The 20,366-nt window shown below is 42.5% G+C and overlaps 1 protein-coding gene across 1 annotated transcript in view; it reads right to left on the reverse strand.

Annotated features, from left to right (window-relative positions):
- Positions 1–543: 543 nt before the first annotated feature.
- The window catches only part of LOC117231704 (diacylglycerol O-acyltransferase 1), an 87,745-nt gene continuing 67,922 nt past the window's right edge, over positions 544–20,366 (reverse strand). The window contains exons 9-12 of the mRNA XM_033490375.1: positions 13,821–13,865; positions 6,492–6,670; positions 2,961–3,111; positions 544–2,005 (exon numbers count right to left, since the gene is read on the reverse strand). Coding sequence (XP_033346266.1) covers positions 1,829–2,005; positions 2,961–3,111; positions 6,492–6,670; positions 13,821–13,865 — 552 coding nt within the window. The 3' untranslated portion in view covers positions 544–1,828. The remainder of the gene's footprint in view (positions 2,006–2,960; positions 3,112–6,491; positions 6,671–13,820; positions 13,866–20,366) is intronic.

A 20,366-nucleotide genomic window follows, 5' to 3' on the forward strand; every position in this document is an offset into this window, starting at 1 on the left:
GATCTTCCTGAGTTATTTCTCATTATAAGGAGATTAGTGAAACAGGTAATTTGACAAATTGTAGGCTTTTGCATATATTCTGAAAGTTGTATACGCGTCTTGGATTCGTCTTAAGGAGATCAGATTCGATTCATTTGATATGGTTTGCCTAAAGAGATTTTTTAAATGTTGGATCCCCGAGATGTTATAACTAATTAAACTGCGGAGTTTTATACATATATGGGAAATTTGAAGTTGCAAAAATACATGTAATATAATATATAAAATATCCAAAATAAGGTATTTATTATAATATTTAGTAGATGAAGCAAATTTCTATTCTAATTCCATCTCTTTAGTTATGTTCATAAAAATAAAAGAAAGTGCATAAAAATCCACAATCTAATTATAACTCACGGATCTACTTGTATTGCAGTTTTAAGTATCAAATGGTATATTTTGTATTAATACTATATCGTTACATTCAGATTTGCTTTCTATCCCAGTGTCGACGACATTTCCATCAAATCTTCTCTGAAGGGATGGAAGTAAATTTAACGAGGCTGGTAACAAAGATCTCGTTTATTCGACAACCAGTCGCGCTCGTACAGCACGCGAGCGGGGGCGCAGGACGAAATCTACAAAATCGTATGTTCGTATACAACTGGCACCAAGTTGCCTCGTTAAATCCTCGGCAGCTGCTCCTTCGTGATACGCAACGGTTGGCCTGAAATATTTACCGAATACGCAACAGCAAACTGCACCCGGGATAAATTTATTACGGCTAATATTCCCTCGATGCGCTCTTACCTCCCTTCCAAGCAATAAAACATCGTCAAATAGAAAAAATATGCTGAATTATTGTCTTAATGCACGCATAATATCACCGTTCGTGCGAGTTTCGCCGTTCGTGAAGTAAAGGATGCTCGAGGATTTATGAGGCACGGGCGCGATCAAATATAAAATCGTTTCAAAAGATAAAATATACATTTTGCACGGCACACGCCATCGATTAAAATGCCAGTCGCGTAGATACGCGACAAACAGTATTTGGTCTTTTCAATTTTATAATTTCATCGCTTTATAATATCGTAATCTTTATGAAAAGGCGATTGATCGAGCATCAACGAAGACGAGATGCACATGAGATGCAGTAATCTATAAAACGCTTGTAACAAAGTAAACAACAGTCTTACAGCAACAATTCCACGAACATTACCACCACCACACGTGAATGAGAAAAGAAGTAGAATATAATACATCGTACGACGTTTTGTCCTATCTTATAATAATAATTATATAATAACTGCGTCATATCGTGTGTTCATGTAAAATTCTCGAACTTGAATCGGGCTACTTTCTCATGATGCAGAGTTAAACATCGATGTATTAACGTATCAATCCACTAGGAATTGTAATATATTCATACTGTCCCACTCGATCCACCTTAAAAGGATAACTGCAATGCTAGAAAAACATCGAGATATAATTCCTATTGGATACCGGCTTACAATCATAAATACGGATATAAACTAGGCGCATGAATTTCTAAACTCCTTGAATCGAAGCATAATACTTAAGGCATTTGCTTGTGATTTAAAATTTCGTTTATGAAGTGTCACCGTTCCTTTTTCGCGATCGAGATAATAAAAAACTTAGACTCCCGTTAACGTCGAGGAATCGTTTGAAAAATAGCTTATACACGGATCGAAGGTAAAGTCTGCGAGGTGTGAAAAACAAGAGGAAAAGTACGATTGATGGAACAGTGGCGAGTTTGCCTCATTCACCGACTGAAATTCTTCTTGCCGACCTCTCTGTAATCTTCGCTTCACGTTCGATTCCTTGTTTCCTATACCGTGGAGTAATCCTCGATCAGGTTCTCACCGAAGTGAGTTATCACGTAATCGTGGTAATACATCATTATGCAAAGTGGTTGTCCGATAATGAGACTCGCCCACACTGTGATATTGCCCCATCTGGCGCCGCAATGCTTCTGCACCTTCTTACTTATCAGTGATAATGGTATCTGGAAAATCAATTAAAAAAGTTTCTTCATCGAGGGTGGCAGACTGCAAATTAATATTAATCCTTCGACAGTTGGATCGCTTCCGAGAAGATGATTCTTCCGCGGGAAACTTTCGAGCGACTGAGATAGCTGATATCGTGTCGGAGGATTTCTTTGGTTCTTTGTGTGACTGGATGTTTGACGAAGGAATTGGTTGATTAAAATTTCTTTCAACTCTTTCGGTACAGTACAGCTCGGATCAGGAGAGTGCCTATTGGCTGAACGTGGATGAACGTTTCAAAGTTTTAAGCCTGCGAAGATCGCGATCCTAGAAATTCCCGCTGCGGTGTATCTGAGAAATGCAGTGAGTTTAATAATATGCACTTCAGTGACAATGTTTAATGCAGTGGTGTAATGTTTCCTCTTTTATATAAAAAGAATGTGAAAAATGAACTAATAAAGTAACTAAGTTTGTAATAATCATTTAAATATAGTGACCAGAATCCTTCATTGATGCGCGTATATCTGTATGACGATCGTTATAAATAATACTAGTATGTTTGGGATATATTTTGTCATAATCTCAGAAATATAGAAATGTCGATGTCATTCTAAGAAATTTGCACTATCAAAGTCTAATCGGGAGCGACAGACACGTAGAAATGTCATATGTAACATAAAAGCACTTCGTTATTAATAAACTTGACAACGCGTCTATAGAAAAATATTTGTAAAAAGGTTTCTTATGTAACTGACAGATTTCTCGCGACTTCTGTAGAGTTAATAATAAATTCTCAAAGCTACTCGGCAGCTATTCTTCATTTTCTTATTCAAATATATGAGGACAAAATTCCCGAAGCTAGCGAGTGCACCAGCGATGGGTGATTATAGTCTCCCACCGTGCCGAAAAGATTGAACATCGGCTCCATAGACATAATTTAGATCGTGAGTCGAATATTATACGAGTAAATTTTACCTGTCCCATCATTCCCAAGAACGCCCACGTTTTGAACGTCTTCAACGGCACGCTGACGAGGTACTCGTGGAAGAAGGCGCTGATGAAGAACACGATGACGGACGCGGTCGTTTTCCCATAGCCGATCTCGATGATGGGAATGTACAAGTGCCTGGAACCAAAATAATCGCGCAAAAACGTTTCGAGCTTGGCCACGATTAAACGGAGGAAAATTACGCGGCCGTTTAATAGAAAGGATCGAGGCGTTCTCTGGCTCGTTTCCCTCGACGATTCTCTGTGCAGCGAAAATACCCGAGAGAGCGTCTCCTCGGCGTGTAGTCGCCCCTATTACAATGTTGTACCGCAAAATAGCGCGCGCAAGCGTTAAAAAAAGGACGAGAGAGGCGAAGGAGAACGAGGATGTAGATAAGGAGCGTGGCGTTTAAGGATCAGCGTGGGCGGAATCGTCTCGAAAAATTAAAGCAATGGCTGTGCAAGTTTGTCGGAATAGCGACACTGTGGTATGTGTCGGTTCACAGAATGGGGGAGGGGAACGACACGAGTCACCGAGAGACAGGAAGAGATCGTTAGCCGGCTTGGTTATCAGTAGCAGTGCATTGGAATGAAGAAAGCTGCAAGACGGCGAGGGAAGAGGAAAAAAATGGCGCAAAGAAAAGAGCCGGCGTACAAGAGCGAGAGAAACGGAAGGAAGGAAGGAAGGAAATTCAAAGGTGGGAAGCTGTCGTCGTGGACGGTTTCGTCGCCGCGATGAAGAGATGTCTTTCCTTAAAGGTCCACTCTCCTTGTTGCTCCACGAAATAGCGGCCCCTTTTCTTCTTTCTGTTTCGTTTTTACCATTCCTCCTTCAATCTCGGTCTTTCTCCTTCTCTCCACTTCCCTTGCTCGTGGTTCTCGTCGTTCATGGAAAAGACGCTTCGAAATATCTTCCAGTTATAGAGGCATTATAAGTGCCGCGGGGAATAAACAGCCTTAAGTGCGCGCACCACGATGCGTATCGGCTTTTCCCATTACAAACCTGAAAAGACGTCGTCTTCGTCGACAGTCGTCCTTCCCCCTTTCCGCCGTCTGCGACCGTCTACGTCCTCTCCCTGTACCCATCCTCCTCCGTGCAGCTTTTCCATTTTCACCTCTCGCGCCCATTCCCCTCCCCGCCCTTCGCTCGCTTTTCTACCACTCGTTGCCGCCGCGGTCGCATGGCTGCGTGCCAGTTGCAGCTCGCAATTGCAGCTGCATATCTCGGCCCAGACAGAGAAGAAAAAAAAGAGGGAAGAAGGAAGAGAAGAACGCGGAGAAGAGTTGGGAGCACAGGTGCAGTTCGAAGAACGTCGAGGGACGGGAATGAAATTCGAGTCTTGGGAACGTCGCCGATTCCGACGTTTCCGAACAGCGAAATAGATCTTTGTTTTTGCCCGGTTTAATTATATAGAATTCAGTTAATTGCAACTTAATAAGATTCTTTCCCGATTAATCTACCTCGGACCGAGGCGTTCACAGGCCTGGAACATTAACTGCGTCGCGTATCTGTCGAAACTCGACCGTTTCACTCGATCTTCATGCACAGGCGTGCACCTCCTCTCCTCTGAGAGTTATACCTTTAGACAGTAAAGAATTATTGTTTTCTCGTGTATCGTTTCTCACGAGATCCCTTCGATCCTCGGATTTCCAACCCTTCCACGTACACGACACCGTTCGTCTCCCGCGGCCCCGCAATAACAACTTTTCCACGGCTACCTTTTTCGAGGATTTAAACTTTCCGCGGAGCTACTTTCGAAGTAAAAGCGGCCGTCGTCACCGCGATGGCGCGAGTTGTTAGCGGCACGTGCACCGGCAAAACCGGTGGAAAAGTGGAAGGCCCTATATGGAAAGTTTCTCGCAACTTTGCTGATTGTATTGAGCAAGCGATGCATAATCCAATGGAACGATGACGGGTAAGACGTATGGGAATAAAAAGTGCCAACAGAGCGTAAGCTCGCGCTTATCTGACAGTGTACTCTGAACAAGATTTATCCAGAAGTTCTTGGAAAATCGTAAATACTAAGTTTGAACTTGACGATAGGTGACTGGAAAAAAAAAGGATATTCAACCTTCGAACAATCGTCAGAGTACCAAAACGTGATTCCATATCGAAAACGTATGAAATCACGTACTACAAAATTCTATATACTGGGATTTGAATATCACGCCTAATTGTTCTCGATTGAAATTAGTTTTTGACGTGTACAGATGTGAATATTTCATTTGTTACACAACGATTCAACTACCCTGTAACAGTCGTGTATGATTCGGGCAAAATGGAAATAGCAATGGTTTAAAATAGAAACTAATTTAAAGTGACATCGATGGTCGGTGTTACGCGCGTAAACGCGGCTACGAATTAATTTTCCGAAATGAACGTTAAAACAGAAGATTTCGACGTGCACAGATCTGCAGGTAGTTCCATTTTGCGGCAGAATAGTTTTCAAACAGCAGCCGCCGTCCGACACCCTTTCCAGTTACACAGACATTAAAAGTACTACTTAGAGTGGCAGCGGTTATATATATAGAAGGGTGTAGAGAAAAGGTGGGAGTGCACGGTAGAAGCTAAAACAATTAGCCGCAGAGCAGTTTCCACAGGGGTTGAAAGAGGCGGCGGTCCGAGGGATGGTGTACAGGTTACGGGGGAAGTCTCTGATTCGCGGAAATTTCTCTTCCTATTCGGAGACCAGACAGGTCCCGGGTTCTCGCGAAAAATGTAATTAAATATTCCTTAAAGCAGGACACACTCGTTAACGAAGTTTAGCCGCTTAGGCGAAAAGAAGCTCGATCAAAAGTACGACTCGCGACTGGATATTGTTTTCTTTCTTTTACCTCTCCTCGCCGATCTACCTTTATGTATCACGCCTCGCTCCTACCATTTACACCGTCTACTGCGGAACTATTCGCCAGGAAAGCTAAGTTTCATAATTTCTGCGCGCTCAAGCTCGAAATGACAATTTGCAAAGCTATTTGAAGTACTGCAACGCGTTCGATTAAACGCGACATCTTCTTCTGAATCTTAATGCAAGTTTGATCATACTATCGATTTTACTAGAAATAACTCGAAGTAGCTATCTTTTGACTCGAAGCTAAATTATGTCTCTATACTATATCGTTAATCGTAAAAATCTGCAAATTACTATAGCCCGTATTTGCAACGTTACACGAACTTCAAGTTTTACCAAATCTATACTTTTCAGCGAAATAACACGATTAACTGTCACGAAACAATACAAGATTCAACATCTTAAAACCTCAAAATTGTAGGTATGCTAGCAGCCTGCTGCGAGATAGAATCAAAATGGTGTAATCTAGCCTAGGCTATCGCTTAAACGTAAACGGTGGCTCCATTTCGAATCGTAGCAATCTACGATCTAACCTTTTATACCGGTATTTTTCGATCGAACCAAATAGGGTGTGCGCAAGATCGTTTACTCGACCAAACGGTGGCTGGTCGTCGCACGATCGAAATCCAGCGTATTGTGGCGCCCGGAACATCGTATCAGTGATACTTACCGCACGGCCCACCGATGTACAGGCATATTCCATGTCCTCCAGAAGGTGTCGATGTTATCCGCGTTCCACCAGTCGCAGTAGAAATTTCGATCAGCAAAATGTAACAGTTCACCCATCAGATTGAGGAGCGAATGGAACATCAAGTAGAAGAAGCACAGCCAGACCAGATGGTTCGGTATCTACAAAAACGCACGAAAACAAATATACGTTCATACGCGTGGTTAAAAAAGAGCATTTGGGATTATAACGAGAGTCGTATGTCAGAAGGGTGAACATTTATTCGGAGAACGGGTGCAAATGGAAGTCACTTTCATCTTCTCTATTACCGGCGGTGAAATGTTTTTCACGCGATGTATCGTTTCGCGCGCGTTGATCTTTGTTAGATCGCAAATGTACAACATGCGAGGGCCAGATAGCCGACAGCGACGCCAGCCAATATTTTATTTCCCTTTGTTTCGTATCTTCGTCCGGGGGCGGCTCGTTAATCCAATGCAAATTCGCGTCTCTCGATATTCCATTCCCGTAGCCTTAGGCGACAGTGCAATTTCGTGTAATTCTTAACCAGTGTTAGCGCACACTCGCCGAGTACAGAAACTGGCTGGGAAGAGTAACGACGCGATGGGAGGAAGAAAATATGATAGCCGCCGAGGCGTAACTACTAAAGGAACATCGATAGCTGTTTCGCGTTGCAGAATATTTGAAATAACCTGCTAATGACGAGAAAAAGAATTAACTGGGGGCGGTACGAAAAAAAGAGAAGGATCGGCCGCGTTATTCACATTGGACTCCAGGGCGAGAGGTAATTCCACGCTCGAGTCAGCGCGTCTTGTTAAGTCTTCTTGTTGCCGAGTCTTTGGCAGCGAATTTCCGAAAAATTGCGACGAAATAATATCACCGGGAGAGTGCAATCGCTGCACAGAATCGCAGAGAAGAACACAGAGGAAGGTAAAAGGCAATCGTGTCTGCAGCGAGATCAGACGGATTCTTCCGGCGTAACCATCTTCCTTTCCGGCTTGCCCCACTCGGTCCAACGAAGAATTTTGAAGTTATTTCGTTTCGAATGTCTTCTCTAATTCCCCCTGAAGCACCCTCGCTGCTTCCGTTGGCCCTTTACGCGCTCCAAAGGACTTAATAATGTTGCCGAGCACAAAGGTCAAGTCTGTTCTGCCGGCAGGCATTCGTGGCACTTTTATGAAAAGAGAGGGAGAGCACATCTTTCTTCGCAGAAGATAGGATCTCCTCTGTCTTTCCTCATTTCATCACTCCTTTTTACCACCATCACCATCACCACACCGCTATTGCGCCTCTCTTCCCTCATGGGTAGTTCACGTACTTCGCAAAAACTTACCTCCTCTTTTAATTTCGTTTACCTCGGGTATGACGTCGGTTAAAATAGTAGAAAGGGGTAGAGCACGAAATCACCCACAGGAGTGGGCGGGATAAAACCTTGTTGAACCGTTTGAGACACGCCAATGATACCACAAAGGAAAAAGTGGTCGGGAGAACTTTGAGTCTCGGCTTCCTGGCCAGCGGCTATTTCAAGAACGATACGGCTTCTACCGTGGCCCCAAGTTTCCATCAAGGAGGAAAAATCTTGGCGGGTGATATGTGACGCGGCAGAGCGAGAGACCCGCGGGAATTTGAATTTTCTCGGTTCGTTTGGTCGGCTCGTGGCAACTAAGTTTTCCTATTAAGCCCGCTCTTTTCAACGAACTGCTCTCAGTTACGTTACATTGTTATACTTCATTCTTCTTCTTTTTTATTCTCGAGAACCCACGAAAAATTATTTCCTGCTTCGGCGAAGCTGTTTTAATCTATTTAAAGATTTAAACCTTTCTTTCCTCTTGATAAACGTTGTTTTAATACATCAGGGACAAGACGAGGACCATGCAGTTACAGGAGTCTAAATTTCACAACTCGTGCCAACTTATATAGAAGATATAACAAGTGTTTAATAAAAGATCGAATCACTATTACGCGAAGCTTGCTGTGCTCAAATAGATCCAGTCCTTTAACCAAACAGAACGAACGTGCTTACGTTTCGTATCAAATGTTAGTCTACCGAAGATTGTATCGTTATTAAAGCAATATTTTTTCAAGAGATCGTCCTTGTGGCTCAAAGAGCGGAATGGAAGATCGATTCCTGATGGGAAATCGTATCGTGCTCGTCGGAGAAGAAATAATGACAAGGTTAAAAAGGATCGGGCAATTTCTCCGTCATCTCGACGAGACGTCTATAAAGTTTGCTCAATTTTTCTTCCGTTCCTGATTGTTATTCTTATATCCCGTTCTTCATACGATAACAGCTACTCCCGTTATATTACATAGCCGCGTAGACCTTGCCGCTGCAGTAAATAGTACGTGACATGCTCCCACGAGGGCAATGATGAGCAGACAGAAAACGAAAAGCGAGAAGAAGAACAAAAAAGAAAAAAATGAGAGTACGAAGCTGAAACGTGGTAAAGATTCCGAGGAAAATGGAAAGAGTATCGATTAACAATTCAAGAATTTTCAAAATGTATACGTTATTAGAGTTACAAAATGTAGGATTAAGATACGACAAAAATAGTCAAAAATATTGCGAATAGTATAATGAACGACGATAAATCTTTCCAAAGAATTAGCAATCAGCGCAAGTCGGATACATAAACGATTACGACGATCGTTGATCGCACTTATCCGCCACTTTTACCCGATCGGTTAACGATACCACCCATCACGATCGTGACTATATTACGTTCAACCATGAGTAAGTACATATCGGAAATTCAATGGACCCTTCTCCGGTCGTAGTTCTGAATCCAATATGCCTACATTATTGATAGAAATCGATCGATCGTTCGTTCCGTATATATACATAAAGTACACATTAGAGTCTAACGCAGGAGAAACTGCAATGAGGACGGGACACGATCTGCACATGGTCGACACCGAATAAAAGAGCAAAAGGAGAGTGTCTGTGTATCCCATGGTCTTCCCCTCCCCTCCTTTCACCTGGTACTTCGTCTTTTTCGTCAGAGGGGCTGTCGCGCGTCAAAGAGATTCCGAAACGAGCGACGAGTGGACGGGGCGAAGGATCGCGCTCGTATAAAGTAGATCGATCTAAGGAAACGACCTCGTTGGCAACGGACTGCAGGAAAATTGCGTTTCCCCATTACGACGAGATTAAAGTCTCGTCCTACATTGCAGTACCGAAACCACCTCCTCTTCGCGACCATCTCTATACACACCGATCCATCCCCTTGGTCGAACATTGCCACCCTCTGTTTTCCAAGTTCAGCCGAGGTTCGTATATAAGAACCGCAATTAACCGACGACGATCATGGTCAGTGGTCTGTGCGAACAGCCTCGCAGTTATTTGCGGTGTAAACGAAAATAAGGATTCGCTCGATCCTGTATCAGGCTCGTGTATCCCGGAGGTGGTCTCCTCTTTCTCTCGAGGGCTTCTTTTCTTCTGCAGACCCTCCGTTGTCGCAGATTTCGCTCCTTCGATCGGCAAACAATTATTTTTCCCGTTTCAAACTTCTTCCACTCTCTTTCTCTCTCTCTCTCTCTCTGTCTCTCTCTTTCTCGCTTCGCTCTCAGCATGATACGGCGAAGGTAGAAAACAAAAGGGGACAAAAGAGGCGCTTCAAGAATGAGCAATCCTTCTCGTGGCGTGACTTATGAGATTGGAAGAGGAGTTTTCGTTGCGTTCGCCCCGAGGAACCTTCGACCGAACCACTTATATCTTCCAGTTAAAGCTTGTGTCGATATCGCTCTTGGAGAAGGTTATTACTAGTCGACTCGATCCTCTGCTCTTCGATTTTTCCCAGTAATCCCCTTTTTCAAAATTATTTGATCGCGTGATCGAGCTTTTTTCCTGCAGAGAAATCGAATAATCCTCGAAGGTGAAGAGAAAGAGGGAAAGAGAGAGGGGGGGGGGGGGGGAGAGAGAGAGAGATGTGGTTGATTTTTCCGCAAAACGTCAGACCAGCTAGACTGTTGTTTACACGTCGAGCCGCAGACGTCGATAATTAATGACGCGATGGGTCCAATTAACTGGCACCCGGCAAAAATTTGTTAGCAAAGCTCAGCCATGCGTGACTTTTCGGCTGGCGTGTTTTAATCGCAAACAACCAACAACACGACTATTATACACGCTCCAGGAGGACATTCGCGGTAGTCGCTTTGGGACCAAGTCATATAATTGAATTCGGTTCACCGAGTCCGGTTCACTGATCGAAACACTACGGCTGGCTAGCTTCGATCTGGAGCATTCGGACTAACGAGAGAATAACGAGCACGGGTAACGACGATCGAATGGAATCGGGCTGACGATCTCGATGGACGCCATGGCAGATTGCCTCCAACACAACAGCGAAGACGCGAGTAAAATATACAGGGTGATTCTTGGCAAACAGCCGATTGTCTTCGATGAGCGAAGCTATGCCATTTTGGCGAACGCTGTGTGGTAAACAATGCAGAATATTTGTTAAATGTCTGTGATAAACTGCATTGGTAGCCTTTTACAGAGACAAGCGAACTTTTATCCAGTTGAACAAACTTCTTTCGATTCGTCGACCAGGCTGGGTAGATTTAAGAAAGACCGAAGTAGTGGAAACGTCGAATTTAAAACTTCCATCGGAACCCCAAATTTTTATACCTCCTTAGATCGATGAAACTGAATGTTAAGGACACGTTTTCTAGAATTTTAGAAAGCATCGATCGATATGGAAAGATTTTTGTTGCGATCTGTATAATTTAAAATCCTGAAGTACGCAGTGAAAAGAAAGATTCCATCAGGAATCTCCGAGATTCGAAGGGAACAACATCAATCATTTCGTAAGAGTCATGCTGTACACATTGTACGATTTCATTCGCGAGTGCTTGTTCAAATTTCCTCGCTCTCAAACGAGAGAACATACATATTCTTCTTCGCGTGCCAATCGATCCTTTGTTTGGCGAGCGTTGGCTCGTCGTTCGATTAATATATCAACTACAAACGAATATCGCATAAAAAGGCGAATATTTCGAAAATGCACGGCTCTTTCCAACACGTTGACCGATATTAAACATTTCAATTGTCAGGCATATTAGTTATACGTGACGAGGCTGTCACAGAAACACCGGTACGGACCATAAATTTACATTTACGGTTTTCCCGCGCTCGCGGGGCTAAAAATCCTTCGTCCATTATCGACGACAGGGGTTGCTTATTTGCACGACACTTGTTTCTAGCCGAACATGGCTTTCACGTTAATACAGGAAAATGTTGTGGACGGGGTCAACTCGAAAATCCATTTTTCTGATTACCCTTCCATTAATGTGACCCCCAATCCCCCATTTTCACCCGACATCGCCGCCGGCTTTTCGTACGCGAATAACAGCGTTCCGCGATATCACATTATACAGAATTAATCTAATGGTTTTTATCGTTGATGATGGACGCGTTGTTCCTTTGATACGCCAGTCCCGACGCGTATTTTACGCATCGTGTGACCCCTTTCAACATGCTACACGAGACTGTGTACTGTTATCGCTGTAAACCCGAAGTGAAAATTTTAATTAACGCATTGAAAGCGCGGTCCAAGGGAGGTGGGCGGGGTGGGAGGTAGAGTATCGGATCGTGGCTTTAATGGTATCCGCAAATGTTACGTGTCAAATTATGAAGCTGTGTTTTCCGAGTTTACGTCGCCGGTTATGGGATAACGCGGCTATTTCCCCTCGCCATTCGAAACTCGATAAAATCCATACACGTAGAACTACGCGGGTTAAAGCTCCCAAGCCCTTTGCAAATGAACGACGCCCAGGAGATATCACAAACTATTCGTATTTCGCGATCGCTGTTTCTGGTGTCACGCAGCAACACCGCCACCAAAGTGAAACAATCGGGTGGGGAGGAATACCCAAGTAAAATGAAGATGCGAGAGAAGCTTCATGAAATTACCTTGGTACGCGTTTTAAAGGCAACGAAAGTACTCCGAATACGAGATGGCGGACGTGGCCTCCCGCTGTTATATGTTTTCGTCGACGACGCGCTCGGAGCTTCTCCACTGCTTTCGGAACACCGGCCAGGAAATACGAAGTTCGTAAGAGAATTATACGTATACGTGCCGCATCGGAGTTACATTGCCTTCCACTTCCGGAATCGACGAAGCAACTTCCCCCGCGGAGGAAAACGTCGCCCCCGGCACGACAGAGGAAAGAATATCTTATTAAGAGGGGGAATAGCTCTCCCTTCGAGCGGTTGCCTCGAGTTGCTGGCTCGATTATCGATGGCAAAGGCAGCACGAGTTACAGGAAAACTCCGTTACCCGGCAGTCTCTACGACTTCTGCGAGCGTATAATTCACGCGGAGACGACGACGCGAAGGTGCACGGCCGGCTGTACATAGGACGAAAGTTGAATCATGAATTCGTACTTTCTGCCGAAAGTTTCACAAGCGAGTGCATTGAAACGGTTGTAGCCATGTTTCACCAAATCGAAACTGAAACGTTCTCGCCGTGTCTATCCGCGCCAGAGGTTTGCAACGACGCACTGTATTAAGTGGTATACTTATCGACGACACGGTTCCCAGTCCTCGACGTTACGAGATCGCACATCGCTTTCACTGTTCCAGCGAGGACCGACGAGTTCGCGAACAGGAAAGGAGATTGAATTCGCAAATATTGCTCCGAGGCTTTCCGCCTAAAAGCGGATGGCGACGGGATGGCAAACGATTCTAGGAGGATCTCGCGGAGAACACAGGTGCAATAATGTTTCGCACAGGCGTCGGTATAAGTTCGTACGTTGCTGAGAGAAAATACGCGCCACGAGTCTGGCTGGAAACAGGAAACGTTCATTTGAGGCAGGTTTAGTAATTCTAACGAGAGAACGTGGTTTCCACGTTTACTATTTTTCGAGGAATTCTTATCGCGAACCGATGAAATACAGTCGGAGGCAAAAATAAGCGGACAGTAGCGAAAATAGGTATCGATGAAGTTTCGTCAAATACGATTTGTTTGCACAAAATTAATTTCAATTATTTACTAGATTATTTATGTGCTACAAGTATATATAATAAATAAAACTTAAACATACAACACTAGTAATAGTTGAATTAAACTTCATTGATGCATACATATGCTTACAGTCCACTTTTGTCTTCGATTGCATTTTAAAAACATATGACTTGTGCTCGTTGTTGGCATTTCATAAAAAAAAAAAAAAAAAAAAAATTTAGATTTCTCACATTAAAAGATACGAATTCTCGTAGATTTAATCACGCTTCGATGATGCAAGCGCTTAAGTGTTTCTGGTCCACAGCACGCGCCTACTTTGTTTTCAACTGAATTGGATTATACTCACGGCCAGTTTCAGCAAACGCTCGGAAGCCTTCGCCACGTCCATATTCTGGAAAATAAACGAAGTTCGATCATTAATACAAAGGAAGTCACGTGAGCGCTAAATAAGGGAAAATAAATAAACTAAAAGGCCGAAATTGGGAGCTGCAGGAACGGGGACGGGGGTTGGGTGAAAGAATGGTACGAAACGAAAGTTCCTAATTGGATTCAAACCTGCGGAATATGTAGCGGAATTCGCCCAGTACGCTCAGAAATTTTTGCACAATGATCGCGATGAACAGTAGTGGCTCGTAATTAAAATTAGCTCGAAATAATTAGCTGGCGTGGAATTCTTGCAAATTCAGTGATGTAAGCACAATTGCATGGAATTTGAAAATATTTTGAGATATTTAAAGATTCTTCGGCCATGTCGATATTTGGCCGGTAGAAAAATATTTGCTACAGTTACAAGAAAAATTGAATTATATCACAATATACTATATACGATGGTATTTTTTTGTTTGAAAGAATAGTATCTTTTGAAAATAAATTCCGATTATATCTTCGGCAAGCGTGCGAAATACATAGGTGCAGATACGTAGATGCAGTTGTGTAACTATTAATATTTATATTTATTCATTGCGGTAGAAACAATGGAAATATATCCTCGAAATTTATCATACTTCGCGTTATATTTGTTGTATATTTTCCAATGAAAATATAATGCTACCAATGTTTCCTCCCTGCGATCCGCGTCATGTAGCAAGGTATCGTAATTATACGTGATAAAGAAAAACGTTCCTGTAAAAAGCTCTGAAATACCATTCCACGTTTAAAGAATCCACTTTATACACAATACTCTACAACCCCTGAATCTCTTTTATTTAACACGAATCGCTAACCATTTTTCTTTTTGAAAAGACAGTGGTAGTTCTTAACATCATATCGAAGTGAAAGCTAAAAAAGTTGAAAATGGAGGTTCAGATACTACGTCAGAATTTAAAAACTGCCATTTAAAGGAATGGAGGCAACAATACTCGGTTTATAAAGGGTATGCAAATGTACATCAATTGAAATGGCGACTGATAAACCAAATGGAGAGTACGAAGTTCCATAGATTAACAGCGTTCGGTAACTGGGCGCAATGAGTACTTGTGGTCGCTGGAAAGTATCCTCTTATTCCCCCACACTCGAAAACGTCGAAGGAGCTTTCCAGCAATGGAATTGATATTTCGTGCGGTGTACTAATTGAATACAGGGGAAGGAAACTACCCTTCCGGCGTTCTGCTTAAGTGGCGGTTTGTCGAGGTCTCTCCGAATGGCACAACACGAGAACTCACGGTGCTTATATACCCAGGCTTACAAATAAATACCTAAAGAGCCTCCTGTCGATTTCAACACGCCATTTGTATGCACACATACACTCAGGCTTACGTAAATACAGAAATACAGCGGGTGTATTCGTGACCATGTAATCTTTAGACTTTTACGGAGGATAAAAATCGCCGAGAAAGAAAAGGAATGGAAAAATGTAGGAGTGGGAAAAAACAGAACAACGATTCGTGGAATAAAATTTCGTTCGAATGAAGAATGTGCAAAGTTTCGGGGAAATATGAAATTATGCGTGTGCAATTTGAATGTAATTCGATTCCGTTTCGGAGACGGCAATTTCGCCAACGTTTCGCAGATTAAAACGAAACTATGTATAATTATATGCATCGTGGGATTCGTAATTACAGTGCTTGATGCATGTTCGTTATAAACCCGGAATATAATATTCTAATTTGAGGGGACCCGCGCGGTCTGGGAACGCTCGAACTGGCTAACGAGATGTTCCATGAATTCGGGCTTAAATAATCGTTTTGATCGGACCGATAAAAATTTCGCAAAGAAGATAATTGACGTTTCGTGAGCGGATATCAAGATTCGTGGATGAATATAATTAACGGAAAAAGTGTGAAAGCTCTTTCGATTGTTCTATTCTACGAATCCGACGAACGATAAGGAAGCGATGAGTTAAGCATCGCGTTGAATCGTTTGATCGTAAACCTGCCAAATTTTCACGGAGTTTAAATACTGTCACAAATACAGAATAAATCGACTTTTGCTCGTTAATGGAGGATTAAATTAAAAAATAATATATTTATACCAAAGTGATGTAAAATATATACCACCCTTTTATAAAATTAAAAATACTAGATAAACATTTGTTGTTTACAAACAAATAAACAATCTGTTGTTGTAAACAAATAAACAATTGTTCAACGAACTATTGATCTGTTCATGTTGGTCTTTTATAATGAGAACCGTCGTCATTGAAACACCCAATGAACATTCAATTTTATCGAAAAGAAACAAAATATTATAAATATAAATTTGTAGTATTCCAACGGAAGTAATTAAGTTTACAGGTATATATGTTTACAGGTTTATATGTAGCGTGAGTAAAGTCAATGGCAAAACAAAATCTTGTTTAACAAAGTTCTTGTAACTTTGATAAGACATCGCTGATTAAAAGTATAACAAATATTTTCCTCAAAATCTTCCTTTTTCATTAGTACTACATTCTAGGAAAAGTAATACCTTTGACATTCACTTTTTAACTCACTCTGAGACTGTAACAGGGCATCGCGTTTCTCGAGAAAATTAAGTACGCGTTATAAAGCTTCATGCTAATGTCACTTCAGTTAGAAACCCTTTGACCCTAAAAGCGATCAAAGGTCCGAAAGGAACTGCTTTATCTTCCCTCTGTGTTTGTAAAAAATGGTGTCACTGTTCGATGACGCGTGGCCCGTCCAAGAAACGAAAAAGGACTTGTTGAACTTCGCCGAAAAACCGACGGTATCTTGAACGATCGCGTTTCTATTTCCAGTTGAAAGGCTGCTTGGTTGGCTCGAGAGGTTTCCCGAATGAATGGTACAGCTTGAGTCGCGTTCACCGCGTGCACAGAAGGGGAAAGTGGAGAGGCGTTCGAAGCGAAAATAAAAAGAGAATGTATCGTATCTTTTCGTATCCTCCTATTTCTTCTCTTTCTTTGTCGCGTGAGATGGTGTGCCATGTGGATCGATCGTCTCTGACCGAGTCAAAGGCCAGAAACCTTGGGGTGGAAAGGGTTATAATAAGCCGTCTCGGACGGAAACGCCAACGGTCTCTAGCTACTAAAGTAGTCGTAACTCGAGCCCACGAACGGTGTTGTCTACACCACTGAAACTGAATACTAGCTTTCACTAGAATGAAACGCGACGAATACTTTTCGTCTCGCGAGGGTCCTATAAGCGTCTTCTCAGACTCGGTAGGAAAGAGACAGAGAGAAAGGGAGAGAGAGAGAGAAGGAGGGAGAGAGAAACAGAAACGAAAGAAGGGACGAGTAGCAAAAAGAAGGAATGAGAAACGGTTGGAAGAAGCCATTCCTTCCTACTCGCACTAGGACAGCTCCGCCGTGGAAGCTTGCGCGATATCGTTTCAATTAGCGATCAGAGATTTACGACTTTGCATCCACGAACACCTTCTTGTCGCGCTACCACGATTATTCTCGAGATACTGACGATTCACTAGCCCCGAATTGAATTCCGAGCGAGTCAACAATGGCTGAGCAATCGAGGGAATCGTTGCTATACACAGAGTGTTTATGTGTGCGTTTTATCTTCCCTTCATCTCGTTCCGTCACTCGCGGCAGAAAAATTAGGAGTAATTTCGAGAGAAGGGTCGCGGCACATCCGATGTTAGCTCGAGCAAACGACGTGGAAGAACACACACACACAATCTCTCCCTCGCTCTCTCTCTCTCTCTCTCTCTTCTCTCCATCTCTTGTTATTTTTCGTCGAATCAATTCTCCTAGCTCTTGTCATTTATTAAATGTCATAACGGACGCAACGGTACCATTCAGCGATGACGTTAGTTCTCTACAAAGCGGAGGGAAGATCGACGGTGGAGATACGTTTTTGAGCAACCGTGAAACTACGTTCCGTAATTGAATTCCCATCACAGTGTAAACGAAAGTAATAGTTCTTCCCGTTTCCCGTCTGTCAGCTGTACGCCGCTGTTATCACGAACAAGCCGAAAGAATTAAGGTCTTCTCGATACGTTTCCCGTCTCGGTTGCTCTCGAGTTGACGTTTGGTTACGGTTCGATACGTATAACCCTCGATACTCGATGTCCAATGCTGAAAGGAATATTCATGGAAGTTCGTTAACGATCGAGTGAACAGAACCTCAATTTCCGGTTGAAGATATCAGGAAACAGCGTCAAGTCGACAAAATAGAATAGTCTGGTTTCTTGCCCGTGTCACGGGCGAAATTATTAAGGATACCGTTTCATTTGCAATAATCACGGCTATCAACCGAACATGGACGATCGGCTTTTCAACTACCACGAGCTGAGATATTTTTACTTGTCGTATTTTATCTTCCGTCATCTCCAGTCACTGTTGGTCGTTTTACCTCTTAGATGGAACCGGACAAATATCCGACAGACTGAAAATTCCTTTCAAACGACAATGTTTAGCAGGATACTCAAGCTCAAAGCCGACACGAGGAGGAAAAAGAAGAAGAATGAGTGAATGGGTGAAAATAAAAATATTGGAAGTCGTCGATGTACAGAAAAGTCGGACACGATTTTTTTCCTTTCTCAACTGTTCGTTGACGTGCGTGCAGTCACGGCCTCCGAAGAAGATTGCATAACACGGCGAGTAAAAAAGAAGGCGAGAGAGAGATAGAGAGAGAGAGAAAGAGAGAGAGAGAGAGAGAAAGGAGGCAGTTTACGACCATTCATGATGGGAAATCGATACGATATTTCATCCGTTTTGTCGTCAACGGCCTCGAAAGTGCGAACAACCAAGCTGCAGAACCTGCACCCACTGACTCACCATCCTTTGTGCACTCTCCAGCACCCTCGAAAATCCTTTAAACGTTCATCCCTTTAAGCAGTAGCACGTCGTCGAGCCGATAAGGTGACGTTCGATGCGACCACGCCGTCACCGTTGCTCTAGAGTGTGAAGTCATTCGTGTGCAGGGATGTGCGCCGTGAAAGATAGGCGAAACGTACAACCGGCTATTTACACGTCACGGCAAACAGAAAATATTCAATGACCTATAAGATGAATGGCCTCTTGCTGGTAGCGCTATTAACCATCAATGTTATGTATGCGCGTCAGACTGAAAAATCTTATCACCCTGCAGAATACCGTTTCACATAGTGAAATTCCTATTTACCTTTAGTACAAATTATACCTAGAGTACAAATTATACGACATCGATGACTCGCGTGACCCGCAGATGATTTTAATCGCCAATGACATGAATCACCTCTATGGCACAACACGAACCCTAATGACGTTTGAGATTGATAAGTTGGTAGCCCGGTGGCGCGAAGTTACTGAGTGAAATCCTTTAGAAAAAATTATCCTTGTCAACCTGTAAACGTTCAAATAATTAATTATCCGGCTATGTTAACCATATAGAGAACCAAACAGTGGCTATGTCTGATTAAGATTAAGTTACGACGTATGTACGTGCGATCTTTCGTCTATAACAGGCACGTGATTCTATCCAGGTGTAATTAATAATATTATTCTCACTAGATACGGATAAATAGCCATTAATACCTGAATGAACGAGAAGTTTGTTAACAGAAGTTCGTTTGACAGTTGTGCTCGTGTTAATTAGTAATACTAAGTTCGATGATGTTCCTGATAGTTGAGGTAGGGTGACTTTAACTTCGGTTTCGATACTGTTTTGCACTCTACGTTCAGTGGCTCGTCAACGAAGCTACTAAAGGAGAAGTAAATTAATGTACACTGTTAATTAAAAAGAACACGCTTTAATGAAATTTCTTGTAATTAAAAAGTGGGAAATGTAAATGTATCAATAGCGAAGTTGCATGCAAATTGTATACGTAATCATGTGCAATTAACAATTGCAATTGTAATAGCAGATCATTTTATTGGAGTTTGAAACCAAAAGAGAAAACGGGCAATTTTTTATTGTAACTTATAGTTGAAGCATACATATAGATCTGGGGGAGGATCAGAACAAAAAGATCCCAAGATGGATGGGATCAATGTAAGAAAAGTAGAAGCGTGCAGACTATTTCTTTGAAAGTGTGACTCGACAGAACTGCTCGAGAAATTTCAGTTACTACGAAAACGTGGTATATATATATATACATATATAGTATTGAGAATATGGTACAATAAAATATACTGGAGTGATATACATAGTAATCTTAAAAAGAAAACACCAATTTCCTTTGAGATAAAAATATTCTCAAATGCAACGACGATATGAGATCTATGTTTATAAACAATGATAAATTCGACAATACTCTCGACATAATTTCGAGTAAACTTCGAGAATATTCCAACTCTAGTGACGCATAATGTTTTCGTTTTCCTCGAATACTGAGCAAGCCTTAAACGGTAGCATGCCCTTAAACAACTAGAACCGGACACTTGGAACACAGAACTTGGTAACAACAGGAGTCGCCCTTAGGCCAAGACAGCCAGTCAAAACTTGGGTACCGCTGATTAGATAGTTCCCGCTAGTTCCTTGTCCCGCCGGTGCTTTTCGAGCAG

Source organism: Bombus vosnesenskii, unplaced genomic scaffold (assembly GCF_011952255.1).
Source record: "Bombus vosnesenskii isolate JDL3184/JDL3185 unplaced genomic scaffold, Bvos_JDL3184-5_v1.1 scf7180000013273, whole genome shotgun sequence".
In the NCBI taxonomy this organism is placed as follows: Eukaryota; Metazoa; Arthropoda; class Insecta; order Hymenoptera; family Apidae; genus Bombus; species Bombus vosnesenskii.